At 38.7% G+C, this 20549-nt stretch overlaps 2 protein-coding genes across 4 annotated transcripts in view; both read right to left on the bottom strand.

The window, feature by feature from the left end:
* The window catches only part of LOC117401040 (signal transducer and activator of transcription 1-alpha/beta), a 32101-nt gene extending 21899 nt beyond the window's left edge, over positions 1-10202 (bottom strand). The window contains exons 1-3 of one of the 3 annotated variants that reach the window (XM_034001440.3): positions 9838-10202; positions 4903-5034; positions 238-385 (exon numbers count right to left, since the gene is read on the bottom strand). In XM_034001440.3, the coding sequence (XP_033857331.2) occupies positions 238-385; positions 4903-5033 (279 nt within the window). In that variant the 5' untranslated portion in view covers position 5034; positions 9838-10202. The remainder of the gene's footprint in view (positions 1-237; positions 386-4902; positions 5035-9837) is intronic. The other 2 variants (XM_034001438.3, XM_034001439.3) reach the window with 2 other exon arrangements.
* A 2146-nt stretch (positions 10203-12348) lies between these two features.
* LOC117400997 (uncharacterized) lies at positions 12349-15382 on the bottom strand. Its single transcript, XM_034001380.3, has 2 exons — positions 15250-15382; positions 12349-14218 (listed from the first exon to the last, which is right to left on the bottom strand). The coding sequence occupies exon 2, from the start codon at positions 14202-14204 to the stop codon at positions 12978-12980; it is 1227 nt and encodes a 408-aa protein (XP_033857271.3). The 5' UTR covers positions 14205-14218; positions 15250-15382; the 3' UTR covers positions 12349-12977.
* Between the last annotated feature and the right edge of the window lie 5167 nt (positions 15383-20549).

Below are 20549 nucleotides of genomic sequence, written 5' to 3'. Positions count from 1 at the left end.
CTAGTGCTAATAAGACATAAGGGAATGGATTTTAAAAGCTTGGTTAGTATTCCTTTTAAGGAGGGTCCAGTGGTAATATTGCTAGTGCTAATAAGACATAAGGGAATGGATTTTAAAAGCTTGGTTAGTATTCCTTTTAAGGAGGGTCCAGTGGTAATATTGCTAGTGCTAATAAGAGGGAAGGGAATAGATCTGAAAACGTTGTTTAGCTCAGTGCTGTTTTCTTGCAGCGGTTACCTGGAAGTTTTGCTTGAAGCTGCGGAAGTTGTGCTGCAGCAGAAAGGATTCGCTCTCCTGGCCGAAGCGGCTGTACTGGATATCCAGGTTCTCCAGCAGGTTCTGGAATAGGATGCTCGCTACTGACACATCCCGGGAAGCTTTCTCCCTGAGCCAGGGAAAAAAAAAAAAAACGGGTTAGAAGGAGGGGTGCAAGGAAAGCGTTAATGAAAAGAATACAAGTAGAAATCTATGATTGCGATGCAGCAGTGTTGCTAATATGTGGGCAGCGTGTGCTGCTATCAGGGAAAAGAACAGAACTGATCTCACCTGACCAGGTGCAAGTAATGGTCAAAATGTTTCCAACACAGAGATAAGCCAGGAACTAAGCTTTGCAGGTGTAGAGACTGTATAAAACAGCAATGTTGAAGCAATAGGTGTATAACTTTTGATTATTGGAATCAATAAAAGGAAGCGCGTTATATTCTCGTTGTGTGCGTTCCCTCACACACACACAAATAATTTAGTTTCCTTACAGGGGGAACAATATTTGAATGTTTGTCCATTCCCGGTCCTGGAGGGCTATTCCACTCCAGGTTTAACAGGTAAAATGATATAAGGAACTACTTCAGGGTCTGGATAGAGGTTTAATTTAGCACAGGGTTGGAACAAAGACCAGAAGTGGAAGGGCCCGCTTTATTTTGGCCAATTGATTTCATATTCCATAGTTCTTCAGTCTTTTTTATATACAATTAAATATGCTTCTGCACAAATCATGTTGCATTATCATATAGAAAGAGGTTTTCCTACAATGGCTTTTCAAATGTATGTAAAAATGTAAATGTGAAAATATGTAGAGGCTGGCAGATAAAGTAGCTATAGAATGTCCTTACCAAGTTTCATAATCAGATAAGTGAATCTCTAGATACTAGTAAAAACGTGATAAATCTATGTTAAGACACAGGCCCTTAAATAGATCTAGAGATTCTGACACTCTTAGAACTAAATGATGTCCTGTACAAGCAAGTATCACAGGGGTGGAAATAAGACTCCTATTGCATAACAGTTTCACCCATTCCAGGTTTTCCTATGAGCTTCTTTGCCACAGTGTATAGGTAACAAGCTAAGGTGCGTCTCCCTGCAATAGGAGTCTTTCTTTCCATCCCTGTATTATCACAGTTGAAAAAGCAGACCTCAAGAAAACTACAGTAGTGTGTAAATTTATTAGAACACACCCCACTGCTTCTGTTTTAATTTGAATGAAATCAAACCACTAACTGAATCTTGGAAAATGTGTCAATAGACAAATAAGTAATTGCCTAATTTAAATGACTTTAATAGGCCACACATACAATTAATTTAAAATAGTAAGAGAAAATGAGCAAAATGCCACAAATGGTAAAATGCAGGAGACTAAGTTGTTTAAGATGCCTAATTAAAGCACAAAGTGGTTAAACACTTTCACACAAGTGCCTGTTTCTATATCACAGATTAATGACCGAAAATTGAAATTCTCACCCCCCGAAGTTTTCATGCAGGTAGGTATATAAAGGATACGAATGACGCATCTTGAGGTGTTCCAATACATTTGCATACTATCGTTTATATCTTAAGATCTGTACAAAATACCTCAAATACACCCTGTTAACCTGAAGGTACTGTAGGTGAAGCAGGACACTAAAATAAACAATGTGTCTGAGGTAATTTAGTGAATCACTGTCCCTGCCTTGGGGCTGGATCATATTGCAGAAACTGCTCACTCCCAAATACTTTGAGCAAATATATTTTATAAGCATGTACAATATGACTCGCCTGGCCCAAATGCCATAACTTGTTCAGCAAGTTTATTCTGACTAATAGTAATATATGTACTATTTACTTTTAAAATAGCTCACTACCTATTTTCTATGTAATCACCTCCAAGCTTGCAAACAGGTGTGTTTTTAGCAGTGCTTCCAAGTGTCCCATGCCAGTAAGCCCAGCAATAAGCTTAATGTAAAGTTACTGAGCGATTCTTAACAGAAATAATTAGTCTAGCACTGGCAGATATGAAAACCCACAGACTAACGCAGGTAGCTGGCAGGAAGTCTTGCATATTTTAAACGCATTTGGTTTTGCAGTTACACGTCTCACTGATGGGAATCTATTAGGATTTATTCATAATCTTGCATATTATCCGTAACTACAAACACAAGATTCTAATGTAAATCTCTTAGCAAACGAAGTCAAGTTGAAACATGTTTTGGGGAGTGCTTTCGTCAGTGTACACAGAAGAAAGCACAATCTGAAATGTTTCTTTACTGGACTTATATTTTCTTGTAAGTTGTACTTAAGAATCTTTCACATTAAAACAGACTGCTAATCAAGGGCTTAAAATCTTCTTAGTACTCGCAATATGATCACTGACTCCCCCCTTTTGTTCTACTGGAGATCTTTCAGGTTATTTGCTTGTATTTTTGTAATTTGGAACATGCATATATACAGCAGTGTGCACATTTATAAGAACACCCCATTGCTTTTGTATCAGAACACCCCATTGCTTCTGTATCAGAACACCCCATTGCTTCTGTATCAGAACACCCCATTGCTTCTGTATCAGAACACCCCATTGCTTCTGCACTGGGGTTTTGATTTATTGTGCACATGAAATCAAACCACTGTAACTGAAAACCTTGGAAAATTGGCATATTAGTGATACAACTGATGACTTTAATAGGCCACACATGCAACTCATTTAAAATAGTAAAGCCCCTTTCACAATGAAGTTCCTAACCGGGTCACGATCCTGTGCTAGCGTGAATCTATGTACCCGGTTTGGCAGCAACCCACCTCAGGATGTTGGTCGACACACTTTAACCCGAGCTGAGCGAGACAAAATGCGCGATGGGCGCTTGTAGAGGAAGTAACAAACAACCAACCCTGGGTGAAGGTTTCACTTCTGCAAGTAACTTGCCAGCCATTTCTGTTAATTCAGTTTGTTGATTGAGACACAACCTGAGCCCGATTACTGCAGGGATGGCGTGGACCGATGAAGAAACATTTGCTCTAATCAACATTTGGGCCGACGACTGAATCCAGAGAAGCTTGGCTGGAAGTGTCCGTAAGAAGCATGTCTTCCAAACAGTTTGCAAGAGGTTGGTTGAAGCTGGATTTCACAGTCCAGTGCAGAGACAGATTAAAAACAAATTAAAAACAAAAGCGTGGTCATGTGAACACTGATGCTTCAGGGGTATTGCGTACACGCACTGTGTACTTGCTTCTGTCACCCAGGTCGAAAAGCAGCGTGAAAACACTGGCCGACCATGCCAGCGTAAAGGGGGCTCAAGAGAAAAGTGGCACATAGCCACAAATGGCAAGGAGTTGTTTAAGATGGATAATTAAAGCAAAAAGTGGTCTAACATTTTCACACATGGGTGTCTACTGTTTCACGGATTACTGAGTGGAAATTGAATTCTCACACCCAGAGGTTTTCATTCAGGTAGGTATATAAAGGATATCCACGACAAATCTTGAGGTGTTCTGATAAATGTGCACACTGCTGTATAGAAAAAACAATGCTGTAAATGAGAGAGTGCTGCTGTTTCCTGGAGCTTTATCAATCTGCAGTCATGGCCTAGAGCAAAGGGAACAGGATGTTGCAGCCCGCCTACTGTTTTTGAAATATTTGCATATACTGAAATTTAAAAAAATAATAATTACAATAAAAAAATTACTTTTAAAACATGAATAAAGGTAATCAGAACAAGTACAAAGATGATTTTAAACCATTGGTTAGCCTCCTTAAGGCTCGTCTGAGAGATGCTGGACTCCTGACCGACGAGGAAGACGGTGAAGAGGTCTAAAAACACACATCCTTTTTTCAAAAGTTTTATTTTTATTCAATTTAGATTTAGTTATTTAATTTCTGATAAGTAGGCATAAATAAAATAATCGTTATTTGCACGCGTTATATGTGCACTAAAATTAAAAGTGTTTAGATTTTGTTTAAAAAAATAATAAAACAAAATAAATAAAGTTGTGTATTAATCATTATTACCACTATCTTATTAATTTTGTTAAATTAGGTTAAATCATAAATAATAAAACAATAAAATAAAAAAGAAATAAATAAAAAATTAAGAACTAGCCTACTTAAAAAAAATAATAAAAAAAAAGGATTTCGTAATCGTGATTATTTCTGGATAAATATAATCCAGCAGTGACATTTTCTGAAAAAACTGATCAAAATGATCCTGGTAAAAGTAATCTCAAATCACAAAACCCAGATCACTTTGATTCAGATTAAAAGTTTTGAAAAAACAGGCCCCTAGAGTGTATGGAGCTTTTCATCTAAAGTACCAGTGTTTCCAGGTTTTCTTTTTTTTTGTCTCAAGTTATCTTGAAAATGCGACGGCATCATCTGATTTGACAAGAGTTCACCACAATCAACACAGAGCGGCTGCTTTGGTTCCTCATCAGTAACTCTGAAAGTTCACAACAAACACCTCTCATTGCAATTTCTCATTTCTCTGTGATTCAGTGGTACAAACAAATTGACACATTATGATTCAGGGAGTACTGCGGTTCAGGAATCATATCGTCATCAAGCACACCTGCCAGTGAGTACCAGTCGCAAGCCTGTCGCGTACCACAGGTTGAAAAGCACTGGAACAGACTAATGGAATAGATAGCAAGTATGCACTGTACCAGTCCTGGCTCTCAATCCAGGAAGACAGGTAGTGCCTCACAGCCATGGGGAAGTCCTCTCCAAAATACAGCTCGTCCACTTTCTGGAGGTATGCCGAGTCCAGCTGCTGCAGGCTATGCCACTGGGCCATGCTGGGGACAAGAGACATGGGGAAACAGGCAAGAAAAGCAACAGGGTCAATTCCAATTTTAAAATGAATTCCAACAATTCATCAAAATCGTAATGAGCAGCATTCTGTTTTAATGAGCGTCTCAGTGGCAACAAATTACAAAACGGTTAATCGATTAAATTGGCTTCAAATGAAAGCAGTTTAGCAATCACACCAGTTTAGAGGTCTCTAAACTATCAATTCCAATTCCTTCAAAAGGAATTGGGAATTGATTTTAAAAAGGAATTGAAACTGAAAAACAGGAATTGACCACCAAACCCTGAATAGTGTCAAGCCTAGGGGTGAAGTAATTCAATAATATTGACTCATGGTGACAGCATTAATCCTCAGGTTTTGTTTTGGTAAGAAGTGTACAATGGTAAGGTATGAATGGTTTAAATATAGGTTGCTAATCATGCAAAGGGTGTCTCGTTGTTATACAGGTAAGAGCAGCTTGGGATATGCCTGTTATAAATAGGCAGGCTACACACAACATATTGTGCTCAGGAACAATTAAAGCTGAAACAGGTTCCACAGTAAATATTACGTTTTTGTCAGTCATCTGTAGGCAATATATAGCTTAAAGCTGCTACACACCAGACAGATGCGACAAGCGAAGATGTGCAGCAATGCGACTAAATTAATAGACCCTATACTTTTGAGAAGTATCTTTTCACACGACAGGCAACGCTGGGGCGATACAAATTAAACACGATTCAGTCATATTTTTTTGTGATTTCTTCGTGACAACTAGGGAACTGACCAATCAGAAAACAGCTTCAATACATGTGGTCCACCAGGGCGAAGCAGTATCCAAAATGGAGGAAAAAAATGATACTTGCCGTGGAAAAATACCAAGAGCATTATGACAAAGGTCAGCGCTATTAATGACAGAGATAAAATAATATATGCCAGTCCATTTTGAAGGAACAGAGTCAGCCTGGTATTTATGATTCAACACACATGGCAATAAAATACCGTCATTATTTCTACATCATGTTGTTAAATAAGTACCAGTATTGCTCATAGTTTTGTCAATAAGCAATTTAATAGTTTCAGGTGTGTAATGTTGTTGAAGCTGACAGTAATGTTGTTGAAGCTGACACCCTGGGATCATTCAAGAAGCTGCATGATGAGATTCTGGGATCAATAAGCTACTAACAACCAAACGAGCAAGATGGGCCGAACGGCCTCCTCTCGTTTGTAAACTTTCTTATGTTCTTATGTATGGTCATGTCGCTGCGAAAACATCTTGTCACCCGATGAAAAAACCTTTACACAGCCTTGTCCTTTTTAACATCACCGTTAGCAGCCAGTCGAGAGAGATTTATTTCTAATGGGTTTTTATTTAACATTAAAAAAAACATACAAGGTTGTTTTTCTGATCCCATTTGGTCAACAAGAACAATAAATGTAGTTGTTTTTTTGTTTTTCCCTCATTTGTATTTGGCAGTCATATAGGCTCTCAATACAAATAAAAAAATAAATGTTCCCAGGAACTGGAAAAGACATTGCCAACAGCTAGAGGCATGTCTGTCTTGCTGGCACATAATCAAAGCACAGCTGCCCTTACATTACAATTACAGGAAAACGAATCTTACACAAAGTCCTCAGAAATTAAAATGAGGGAGTATAGTGAACTGTGGATCACGTCTTACTGAGCACATGGAGGAAACCAAAGTAGGAGAGAGATCAAAACTAGCCAAAAGGGTTTGTTCAGTTGGGAAAGCAGCTGGAAAAATCAGGCCTAATTCTTTTGGAATTCATTTGTGAATCTAAATGGATTATTTTGCAGGAAGCGTTCATCTGGTATTCATTTGATTCAAAGTGCATTCTTTTAGAAATCACAGAAGTAGCAGACAGGCTTGTGACAGACAGGAAAGGCACCAATGTGGACCCTGCAACCTTTCACCCCGCTCATTCCACACGTGATACAGTGCCTGCGCTTCAGCATGCAAATATGTATGCAACTCAAAGGGGGCAATTTCATGATCTAAGCAGTGGCCGATCTAAATTCCAGACCTGGGCTCAATTACAATTACAATAGCATTGTTTGAAATTACAATTACAGCTTGTTTAATTACAATTATACTAAAAAGTAACAAACAATTACACACACTATTTTAAACATACTATTTAACTAGTATTGGGGTCTCTAAAAGTGGTTGAAAACATGGTGTAATGGTCGTGCAAGTAAAAAACAACAGGGAAATGAGAACGATTACATTTGAAAAGGTGTATAATTGAATTAATCATATGGTATAATTACAATTACACAGGTGTGCCAAGGTTCAACTATAATTCATTTCGAATTACACAATTACAATTGTAATTGAGACCAGGGCTGCTAAATACTGCCACTAACTATAAAGCTTTGGTTTCGGCATTTTTGGCAAAAACTAATGTAAAGCAGGGGGCCAGAGATGTCGAAAATCTGTTAAATTTTTTGGCACTGGCCTTTCTTCAGCAATTCAAAACAGGATACGATACACCCGCGCAACTGCCTACAGTTAGCTAAAAATACGATGTAAGGGGATGAACAGGCACCAAGGTGGCTGATTTTGCTACACAAAACAATTCTTAACAGAACTACCAACTCCCCTCTCTGTACACCTAAGGCCAATACAATAAAAGCATTTCTCCAGCCCTGATGTTAAGCAATATGATTTGGTAATAGGGAACCTTAAAACGACAGCTGCCAGTAGATTTTTTTTTATTTTTCCGGTTCTTGTCCCTTTGTTTTTCTGTTGCACTGTCAACAGCCACGTTCTGCCTGCCTTAACATGTAGCAATACGGGCCTGTTTATGTCAAGTAGTTCATGAAGAAATTGCAAAATCTGTTTAACAAGTAAAGTAATAGTAATACTGTAGGTGAGGAAACTACTGAAAAAACGTTAAGTGCCACTAAGGGTCGGGGTCAATTCCTGTTCACCAATTCCAATTCCTTTTGAAAATCGATTTCCAATTCCAATCCCTTCGAAGGATGTTTTAGAGACATAATTGTTGCAATTGGCTTCAAATGAAAGCTGTTGAACAATCTAATTGACTAACAGTGACTTCAATGTTAGTAATCTGTTGCCACTGTGCGAAGCTCATTTTAACAGAATACTGCTAATTGCAATTTTGATCAACGAGGTGTTGGAATGGATTAAAAGGGATTGGGAATTGATTTTTAAAAAGGAACTGGAATGGAAAAAAACAGGAATTGACCCCCGACCCAGTGCCGCTAGTATACAACTGTAAATATCTGGTATACAAACTACAGTACCGCTAGAATAACTGTAGAATGCAAACACAATGACAACATGATAAAGTAAACCACCCAGGCATGTCAATTCAATAGCCTGTCATTTAATTGCCCTAAAGTTACAATTGTATTGGATACTCACGTTTCAAACATGAACCAACTATTTCATTTCAAAACTGCTTGGAATAACATCATCATCATTATTATTATTATTATTATTATTATTATTATTATTATTATTATTATTATTATTATTATTATTATTATTATTATTATTATTGCAGCAATGTGGAGTAGTGGTTAGGGCTCTGGACTCTTAACCGGAGGTTCGTGGGTTCAATCCCAGGTGGGGGACACTGCTGCTGTATCCTTGAGCAAGGTACTTTACCTAAATTGCTTCAGTAAAAACCCAACTGTATAAATGGGTAATTGTATGTAAAAATAATGTGTAAAAAAAATAATGTAATTGTATGTAAATAATAATGTGATATCTTGTAACAATTGTAAGTTGCCCTGGATAAGGGCATCTGCTAAGAAAATAAATAATAATAATAATAATATTATTATAGTTACCACTGATGGCCTTAGGCTTTGTTCACTTTCAATGCTGGATCTAAGTTTCTGTTTTTATTTGGCAGTTATTACTGGGTTTAAAAAACAAAACCACTACGCAGCTTAACCGATACGAGACACACACAACTGTAAATAAACACTTGCTGTACAACCGAATTATACGATATCTAGATATAACTTACTGGGTACACTATGCACTATTATTGAGGCTCTGTTTATAGAAAGCTGCAAACACTACAATCATTACTTCCTTAAAATGTGGTTCCCATTTATAAATGAATTACAAAAATAGATATATGCTATACACTACTGTCTAATTACTACAGTGACTTAAACAATGTATCATGGGTTATCCTACTGTTCCTGTACGCAATAATGATCACTTAAGATGTGGCATTGGTTTGGGGGTTTAGATCTACACGTGCATAAATGTTAAACTTATTATATGTCTGTATAAGACTGCATGGATGTTATTTAAAAGTTGAATACAAATATTAATTTGTTTTACAACTTGCACACATGTATTTATGCATTTTAAGTACTGAATATGCACCCCCACATTACTGTCAATTCATTTACTTTCCCATTTTAGATCACAACAATAACAAGAATAGAAATGAATGATAATACCTGTATTACTAGCTCGTGTATTTCGCAGTTCAGGGCTGTAAGACAACAGCTACCCAACCGACAAAAACAAATATACACTGCGTTGATCCAATGACATTGCAAAATTAATTTGCATTCTGCACAAAAACACCGAATAAAAATATTTGTAATAATTGACATATGTAATAATACTTAGCCATGTTTAACTCTGGTTTTAAATGCAATTTGGGGTTTTGATACAATATAACTCATGCTGTGACTATAATGATATATTAATACGGAACGTTCAGAACTACGACGCTATGTTTACAAACCAATCTGCACGCTACATTATCAACAGATAATCAATATATTTACCTGTTCCAGGTGGATGGTATATCCTGCTCCAATTATAACAATGTTGAACTATTAAACGCGAAATTACTTCTGTTGTTTTAGTAAGTTCCTGTTCAGGAAAATCTTGTAGTAAAACTCTGTTTTTTGAACTTGGCTTTCTTTCACGTTCTGTAAACGCAATTCTTATAAACCCCCTCTGTAAAACATAGCTGCCTTGAGCACCGCCTTTGCTTTCTGACTACTGTAGGCGTTTGCATCTTTCATTGGCTGGTAACACGACACATTAAAAAGGAGACAAGCTGGTAACACGATACATTAAAAAGGAGACATGCAAGACTTGTTCATTTCCGTCGCAGTGTCTCCAACTCTCACGAGAAAATTAAAAGCGGCACTGTCTTTCAAAACAAGCCCAACTGTAGGGGGAGTGGAGCTTTTTATACAAATTCCATATTTTTTTTGTAGTTTTGGTTTTTTTTTTTAGTAGTTCTAGTTTTTCTTAGTTTAACTGGAGTGGGGATAGGATTATAAGATTCTAATGACGTGCATATACATTGACACCTGTCAATCAACGCAACCCGCGACTCTCAAAAAATTAAAGCGACCTTGTCTTGAAGGAATGACTATGACGCCATTGCGGCTCTACACAGAGTCGATACACTGCGTTAAATAACTGAGCGGCTCAGAGTGACAATTATTCCACTGAAGAAACCTTAGCGGGTTATTTCACTGAGCGGCTAACTTACCTAGCGCGCCCACTTTGTTAAATTTGAAGCCAAAATGGCAGAGGAGGCATACAGTTTCATATTACCCAGGCTGTCAATAACCAATATGTTGAGCAGCCGTTAACCAATCGTTCTAGAGAAATATAGCGTCACCGGGTCGATAGAGCATTTCATTGGCTTGTCATCCTGTCTCGGTGCTGTCGAAGCCCCGCCTCTTCTTTTACAGCGCGCCGAATGGTTGAACGATACGTCACAATGATTAGGAGGGCGGAGAGAAAGCGAGCTCCAGAGGGGGCGAGTAACAACAGAGGAACAGCGCCTGCAGAAAGTCCAGGGCTGAACAGCTGATTTCCCAGAAATGACGTATGGTGCAGAAAGGAGCCAATAAGTTTCGGATTTTTACAATACAGTCAGGTGGGAGAGTGGCGCTGGGTGTTTAAATGCGGAGCAAGACGAAGGCTTAGAAAAGCTGTATATATTTAAAATAAGGGTTTTAATTATAATTGCAAAGTTAAAATCTATTTAAAAAGTGTTTTGTAACCGATATAAAATGTTTTAAATTGCAATGCAGAAGGAAGGTTATCCGATTCAGAACGAGCGGGTTTAGATTCGAGCCGCAGTTTGCTAGTTTACGCTGTGCCTGACAGTTAAATTGCAACAAACTAAAAATACTAACTAACTGGGGATGTGATACTGTGGTCGGTATGGAATACACGGGACAGTACTAATAATAGACTGCAAGGTAGTTTATATTGCAACGAACCAGGCGCTTCTAGACAGACCTTGTAAAGCATGTCATTAATTTAGTCCAGTGATTTTTTGACCAGTGGTTTTCAAACTTTTTTTTTTTTTTTTAAACGGTACCCCTTCTGTCTGGAGGTTTCAGCTCAAGTGCCCCTCAATTTTCGCTCTTCTGAATGGTACCACAGTTGCATTAATCTGATAAACACATTACATCGATTTCCCTGTTTTATTTAATATATAATTTATGTCACAACATTTTTTGACCAACAAAGGTTTAGGACAAAATATCAAACAGTAATTATTCAAACTAAAAGCCTGAGATCCCTGTTTATTATAGGGCTATAATAATAGTTGGTTTGCTGTAGCCCTTCCTACTCAAATATTTCACCCACTACTAATATACAAATTATTATTTTATTTCTTATCCGACACCCTTATCCAGGGCGACTTACAATTGTTACAAGATATCACATTCTTTTTACATACAATTACCCATTTATACAGTTGGGTTTTTATTGGAGCAATCTAGGTAAAGTACCTTGCTCAAGGGTACAGCAGCAATGTCCCCCATTGTAATTGTGTGTAAGTACACATGTATACTAAGTATTAACAAGAGTGTACAATGTAAAGTGTTACCACTTTGTCCTTGTTATAGGTGCAGTCCCTAAAGGTTTGAATCTCTTACTTGGCTTGTGCCATGTTTGCGTGTTGGTAAGGCCAGCCTTGCTGATGTATTAAGAACATAAGAACATAAGAAAGTTTACAAACGGGAGGAGGCAATTCGGCCCATCTTGCTCGTTTGGTTGTTAGTAGCTTATTGATCCCAGAATCTCATCAAGCAGCTTCTTGAAGGATCCCAGGGTGTCAGCTTCAACAACATTACCGGGGAGTTGGTTCCAGACCCTCACAATTCTCTGTGTAAAAAAGTGCCTCCTATTCTCTACACTTTGAAAAAAGAGGAAGAATTTAATGTGTCGGACCAACACTGAGACTGATGAAGGAAATGAAATTGAAACTAATAAAAGAGCAGGAAAATAGATATGAAATCAAACCACTGGAACTCAAATGTCAAAACAGGCAAATTCGTGATTGCCTAATTTAATTGATGACTTTAATAGGCCACACATGCAATTCATTTAAAACAGCAAGAGAAAATGAACACAGAGCCACACATGATAAAATGCAGGAGACTTTTTAGAAGTTGTTTAAGATGCCTGATTAAAACACAGAGTGGTCTAACATTTTCACACGAGTGCCTATTGTTTCTATATCACTGATTACTGACCGGAAATTGAATTCTCACCCCCTGAGGTGCAGGTAGCTATATAAAGGATATAAATGACACATCTTGCAGTGTTATTAATACGCGTGCACACTACTGTATGAATAAAAATATCAAAAAGGATTATTACAGTGACACGGACAACATAGGTTATAACAAAAGTGATGTCACTGTGGGGATTCTGAAACACTTAACAGGTATCCACAAAAAAGTTACAAGAAATGATCAATCTCATAAAGATGTTACGTTAACCCCAATTGTATCTTGTAAAATGTAAAATGCTGTGGTATTGTCTGTGTTATTTTGCACGCTTTGTATTTCATCAATTCCTTTTAAATCCATTTTCGTCATAAACATTTGCCTAGTAGTGAAATAATAAGCAGATCTAGATTTTTAGCAACTAATTCAGCTGGTTACTCTACAATCATGGTGCCGTTTGTCCAGTAATCCTGATCGAAGACGATATCTTCCTCTTTCTTCATTTTTCTAAGCAGGTATTTGATGCCGGCTTTCAGCCCGGTTTTCAAACCAGCCCCCGCGGCGTAGCCTGCAATCCCGGCCGTGCCACCGGTAGCTGCCATCAAGGCATCTGTGCCCAGGTCCACGGCAGTGAGAATGGCCCTCTCCTTGGCCTCTTCAGTGCAGTTGATGGTGGCGTAGTAGACCGCTGTGCCCAGATTGTAGAGTGTGCTAACCGCCGGGATCCACTCCACCACACTGTACACCTTCTGCTCCATCTTATCGTCACAATCCTTCTGAAGGCTCCGTCTTGCAATGTGGTGGTAGAGCTTTCCAAGGTGGACCTCTTCGCATTCTTGAATCCAGGACTCTGCATCAATCTGGGGAAGGATGTGGCTGCCTTTCCTTCGGATGACGCTGAAAGTCTCTTTACCGCTGACCCCTGAGCAGAGATACCCCAAGCCTTCGCACTCCTCGATGGCCTCTCTCAGTTCCATGTGCACCTTCATGGCGTCTCCCATGAGCAACGTACTGTTGACCTTCACCCATCCCTTGCACTTCTTGGCTTCTGCACTTTCCTTGATCTCGTTGCTCTCTTCTGGGTTCTGGAACTGGGATGCAATCTGGTTGATGTTGAACAGCAGAGCCTGAAGATGATGCTCCCCATCGAATGCCAGATTGGCTTGAGGGGTCGCTAGGGTCCTGGTTGGGTTTTTCTGGATGACGTCCTTGAATTCCAAAAGCATTTCATTCGCATCCAGGAACCCCAAATCTTCATAGAGCTGTAGAACCAGCTTTTCTGCTTCTTGACGGCAGCCGAAGCCAGCGAGGAGGGGCACCAGCGCGATAGCCACTAGATCTTTCGCAAAGAGCGGCCAGCGAGTGTCATCTCCAAGGGATGCCTCGACCAGTTCACTGCAAGTGACATTCTCGCTGATTGACGGCACCTTGATTTTGGATCCCAGCAGCTGGGATAAGGTGTCCACCACCCTTTTTGCAGACTCCACCTTGAGTTCTTGTGCGACAGTTGAGTCTTTATCTCCCTCTGCTTCATGTGGATCACGGGATGGGATTTGGGATGTGGGAGTTGTCTTCGGAGCCAGGGCATGCAGAGATTGGCAGGGGAGAAGGTCACACAGCAACAGCTGGCAGATGAAGAGCCACTTGAGCTTTGGATTCATTGTGAGGGCAAAGTCTGTCCCGGAAAAAAGAGATATTATATTGAGTGGACTGCTATGCACCTTTTATAAAAGTTTAGCATGGTACATTTAAACTTAAAAGGGCAGCAGTGTGGGGTAGTGGTTAGGGCTCTGGACTCTTAACCGGAGAGTCATGGGTTCAATCCCAGGTGGGGGACAATGCTGCTGTACCCTTGAGCAAGGTACTTTATCTAGATTGCTCTAGTAAAAACCCAACTGTATAAATGGGTAATTGTATGTAAAAACAATGTGATATCTTGTAACAATTGTAAGTCGCCCTGGATAAGGGCGTCTGCTAAGAAATAAATAATAATTTGCATGGTAAGTTTGCAGTTTCCTTGTGGTTTTCCATAGTTATGCTATGCATTTACCATCGTTTACCATGTTTTAAAATGTGCTTTACCATACCTCTCTGTGCTTTGCAATGCTAACCTGTGCTTTACCATGCAATTTACAATTTGCTGTGATTTTACTATGTTAAACTTTTATAAGGGCATACCTGTGATATTCAAAACTGCTGTATTACACTACAGGCACTTCCTTCTTATATAAAAATGCAATCTGTTCAATTTTCTGTTGCATGAACTAGAATATAAATTGGTATAGCCATCATATGGAAATATTTGATAATTTTGCATTGGACAGCATTATATGCTTACCGTAATTCATGAATGTAGTAAGCAATATACGCATGACTCCTAATGATTCCTCTAAAGAATTCCTATAATTTCAGCACTAATTCACTTTACTGAGAAAGTACCCAGGGATGACTTAATTCAACAGTTTGAGTCTTCCACTGAAAAATAACTAAAATGATCATAAACAATTTGGTGTATTCGATTAGTTGGCAGTTGATCTGAGTGGAGTTATCTTTCCTATACTGCTCTAGCAATCTGCTGTTTTTAGTAATGTTAGTGTAATGTTAGTGTTTCAGAAATAAACCGTGCACGCTTTGTATTGAAGGCAAAGCTTTAAAACAATCTGTAAAATGTTTAAATAGTTCAAGGAAAGGTTTATCGCTACTCACCTGTATGCTCCCAGAGTGAAGTTCATTCGGTTCTCCAGCTCTTATAATGAGTAACAGATTCCCCAAATACAAACATCCCATCTGCCTCTCTCCTGGGCACCAATGGAAACGTTCATTCCGCATGCTTGCTTGTATGCTGGCTCAGTCATGAGGCCGGGGGTAGCATATTGATTAATGTGGAGGGGAAACTTTTCTAAAGCTTTTTGTTTGCTCTCTTCTTTCTATCGACTGGGATGGACCCAGGCTTTGTATTTGACCCAGTTTTGTAGGGGCTATGTTGCTTGGCTAGCACCAAACGCTGGCAGACAAGGCAGGGGATGAAATGTGCATTGCCCTGCAACCCGTATTCAATGCTAAACTGTGTCTGTTGCATACCGGTCTGTGTCACTCCCCTTCAGAGGAAAGCAGACCTCGTTGGCTCTCCAGTTTGTTTACTTTGTTATAATGTAGTTCAGGGGCTGTAATACAGAACAATTTCCTAACTTGCTTTCCTATCTTATCTTTTATGGCTAGTATAGGATAAAATAAGTACGGTGATGTCCGTGCCTCTGGTGTGAAAGAAAGTGTGTAATATGATTGTGTACAAACTTGTATTTTTCGACTTGCATTACATATATGAGCCACTGGTTATTGTTCAATGGATGTGTAATACAATAGCATGTCAGAATCAACACAGGATACTTCATATCTTATTCCTCAGTAAAGTTTCAAATATCAGTGATCATAATCACCGACAGTAACTTGTGGACGCTTCTAACTCCAACACAATGAGCCACCTTCTCGCAGGAAGTGGGGCTAGATTTAGACGTTACACGTACAGGGCTGTAGCCAGCCATGCAAAAATCACAGAGGCACTTGGCCGTGCAACCCTACCTGCGTGGTGTCGCTGTAGTCTGCAATGGCAGTAAAAGATTTTGAAGAGCACAGAGGCTAGAGATATCAGCGGGAATGTGTGTATATAACGAGGGGTGTGTTAAGGTACACATCTCCAAAATATACTAATGAAACCAAAAATGATATCGCAAAAGTCTATCGGAAGCCATAATAGTAGCACAGTATTTCATGTTAGATTTTGAAATGTCACATTTTTCAATTTTTAGTTCTTAGTAAAGTATATGAGAAAATTACAAAGTGGTATGTAATTCCATATGATAACATAACATTATTCAGCAGGTTTCATTCGACTTTGTGAAGCAGAATCTGTTAATTGAGACTTTTGGCCTTATCTGTAGGCTGATCAAATCAACCACTTAGAGAAGAGGTGGATGTGTATTGAGATATATACCACTAGAGGTCACTGTTAACCTTTTAAATCTCACTACAATGCTCAGTGCTTAGCACACACACACACACACAGAGTAAGGGAAATACAAAAATATTCAGTTAGAACAGCACTAGGCTTTTGGTTCATGGTACAGGGAGTGCCAGGATACTAGCTGAGAAGTGGTCATTTTCATGTAGCGGGTAGAGGGCAAACTCCTAAACGTCAATAGGCAAAAGTAGCTAAATGACCCCCAAAATGGTCTTAAAGGGTCCTGACGATTCAACATCAACATGGCTTAGTAACCAATCCCATACCCTCTCTACTGTCATTAGTTCCATTATCTTCCATCTGAAAAAGCATTTCTTCACGACTAGCTTCCCAGATACTGGTGTTCTGCTCCAGGATGGGAACCCCTTGACACAGACTGCCTTGGAAGATTACAGTAGATCAGTGGTGACCCAGAGTTTCTGTCACTGGCAAATGACAAAAATACCCCCATGAATCATTCCAGTTGAGGAAATTGGGACCTATGTGGTCTGTATGTGTTGTTCATTACTACCTTTGAAAAATAAAATAAAATGCAAAAACATGTCTAGCATGTGGTGTGCGTCTTTTATCAAAATAAATGTGAGATCTATGAAGTGATGGCAATGCATCCTGGGTAAGATTTACAAGAACGATTCTGTTAGATCTGAGTGTTTTCTTTGCTATGTGGAGTTCCCATCCCATCATTAGATTAATAAATTATAAATCAAGCTTTTAAGCATACGAACAAACACCAGGGTGACTTCCCACCCACCATCCCACACATTGATTTAATAATACCACTTGTGTATTAGGAAGTAGAATTTAATCAAATTTATTAATAATTTACAACAGAATTTGCAAGGAAATCCAGATGCAATTTAGGAAATACCGCAGTTTCCAGTACGTGGGCAGACAGTCATGATTCCTGTGTTAATCTGATTTGTTTTAACGTGAATGTCTGTTATATAACACATGGAAACTTTCTCAGAAATTAAAGTAGATGGCATTTGTTCAGTTAGCTCTAACCTCTCTCAAATCTAACTGGTAGACCATTCTTTTTTAAAAAAGTTTTTAATTTAGTGCCCAATTATTTTACCCCTGATTTTCTCCTCAATTTAGAATATCCAACATTTTTTTCCCCCTCACCCAACAGCTCCGATCCCACGACCGAGCCAGCTTCCTCTTCTACACCCAGGAACTCGAGAGCAGATCTCAGTGAGCTACCGCCCTCTGGAGGACAAAGGCCAGCCCTGCAGGTGTCCGCTCTGAGCTCACGGGGTGCCTGGCCGGTAGAGTCTGCTGTAGCGCAATGAGGAGAAACAGTCCCTGCCAGTTTTGCCTCCCTAACCCGCGGGAGCACCACAGCCAATGCGATGCTCCCTCCGAAAATGAACCGAAAAAAGAAACAGCCAGGTTCTTTTGCACCAAAGGAACTCAATAGCCTTACAGTGCAGCTTCAAAATAATTCCTTAAATCTTACTTGTTGTGCACTTCCATTGGTTTTGTGGGTCTGAAATGTTCACTTAAAAAAGAAACAGTTATAGTAAGCATACATTTTTATTTGAAGGTACTACACTTGTTTAAAAAAAATCTGTGTTTGCAAGCCATGCTTTTTGATTGCTCTTGCTTGGTAATTTATGTGTTTAATTAATGTGTAGTTACATAGTAATTACTTGGTTAATACATGTGTTATTACAATGTTATTATGTACAGTTACAATGTACTTGTATTTTATTACCCCAACTCTAAACCTAACCCTAACTCCACTAACCCTAACTCTTTTCTGATACAATTGTGCACTTACATAAATTGTGCAAAAAGATTTACATGCTAACTATGCATAAGCACACATGCATTTACTATGTAACTACTATGTAAATACACAGACACTTAATATAAAGTGTTACCCAGCTCTTTACCCTTTTGCCCTATGTGTGAGAAACCTGTCCTGATCTTGTGACTTCACTTCCAATCGGCTTTTAAGGCACTTAATGCAGAAGTTCATTGCCATTGATTGGATTGCAATTGTAAAGGTGAGGGGAGGACGGCTTTTCTTATTTTGAAATCAACACATTCATGAATGGATTTATTTAATACCTGCCGATTTTAAATGCTTCTTAAAGGTGATTTGCAAACCCATAGTAAATATCTATGTAAGCTTTGAATAACTTTTTTGTGTTCAACTCTCTTTAGTGGAAAATATTTTTCTTGCATTCATTCAAATCCAGTGGCAGTTGCTAAGCAGATGCAGAGCTTGATCACAGAAAATTCTCTGGATTAGTCGTTTACCTTAAGTTTAAACTTACTTTCTTTCCCATACATTGTGCTTATTAAACATTCATGATTATTTTTTCTCATGGCCATAGACAACCTATCCTCAAATGTTTGTTTTGGTAAAAAGTTACAATCAACCACAAGACTACAGGTAGCCTTAATACTTGATGCTGCCTGCTATTTAAAGCCAGAGAGATGTACATTGCAAGTCAGTTTTTAAAAATAACATAAATCGTCTAAATGGTTAAATGCACAGTCAAGCAGTCTACAGCTATGGCCAAAAGTTTTGCATCCCCCTATAGAATGAACTAATTCTGCTTCATAAAGTCGAATGAAACCTGCTGAATTATGTTAGGTTAACATATTGAATTACACACCGCTTTGTAATTTTTCCATATACTTAACGAAAAAAATTGAAACAGATGACATTTTGAAACATCATGAAATACTGTACTGCTATTATGGCTTCCGGTAGACTTTTGCAATATCATTGTGTAGTTTCTTTGCTTGCATGATGTTAAATAAAAGATCTAAAATATGTCAATCATAAAATTATAGATGATGCAAAACTTTTTGGCCATAGCTGTATGCATTAAAGATTAAGTTACAAGGCTTTCTTGAGCCCTTACTGTCATAGCCTATTATTGTTGATAAAAAATCCAGATTAATATACCAAACATCACGGCTAGGAAATAAAACAACGTCCTCCAGGAGGGTAAACGCCCTTTTCTCATTAAATTTGCAAACATGTACTAAATTGAAGCCGCGGCTGCCTTATTGAAGTCTGCAATCGTACTGGGCTGTCCTCTAAGTGAAAGATCTCTATTATCCCAGAGAACAATGCTTGATTAGAATTGTAATCAGTTCTTTTTTGATGTCTCCAGTGGTTGGAGAGAGAGAGAGTGTTCTAAGCATCATTAGATCATCTTTAATACTCAGAATCCACACTGATCTTCCAGGGAAAACGTAATTGGGATACATAATACAGTTTCTACGTGCTCTTTAATAGTGAGGCAGGAGTGTCTCTGTAATGACAATGGTATTGATTTGGGACGGTATTGGTAATGTTTTTATAATGGAATCACTGTGGTAGGAACCAGTGCACTGACTATTGTCTGCTACAAATCCATTGAGTTCCATACAAGATTATAAATGACCCTTCGTGGCAGAGTGGCAGGATGAAAGCTGAGCAGCTCTCCCTGCCAGTACCATCTGGGCTGGGACGCTACCGCGCCACACCCCTGTAGACATTTGATCTACCTGCTCGGCAAACTGACCTCCCGGTAAGCCATGTGACTCCAGTCCCCAGAATAAAAAGCATTTTAAAAAGCGTGCAAAGCATACTGAACTGAAAGCTGATTCCTGTTACTGTAGAAGAGCATTTCAGGAAGATTTGCTCAATGAATGCATTCACTTGTCTTGCATTCAAAAATACTTCACAGGAAAATGTCATTGTGATCTTGTTTTTCATCCTGGGGAACATTACTTCGTGGGAAGCATGACGTCCCATCATATGATGAACCATAGACTAGTGTGGCTCAATATATATACACAGCAGTGTGCAAATGTATTAGAACCCCTCAAGGTGTGTCATTTATATCCTTTACATACCGACCTGCATGTAAACCTCTGAGATTATATATGTTTTTTTTTTTTAATAATCAACAGGCACTCGTGTGTGAAAACGTTAGACCACTTTGTGCTTTAATTAGGCATCTTCAACAACTTCTGAAAA

The sequence above is a fragment of the Acipenser ruthenus genome, chromosome 45 (genome assembly GCF_902713425.1).
Source record: "Acipenser ruthenus chromosome 45, fAciRut3.2 maternal haplotype, whole genome shotgun sequence".
Classification (NCBI taxonomy): domain Eukaryota; kingdom Metazoa; phylum Chordata; class Actinopteri; order Acipenseriformes; family Acipenseridae; genus Acipenser; species Acipenser ruthenus.
Note: the sequence above shows the minus strand (reverse complement) of the source record. Positions and strands in the feature narration are given on the sequence as shown.

What these genes read in the sequence shown, in the direction of transcription:
- LOC117400997 (XM_034001380.3), bottom strand. Translation starts at nt 14,204, where the DNA reads ATGAATCCAAAGCTCAAGTGGCTCTTCATCTGCCAGCTGTTGCTGTGT.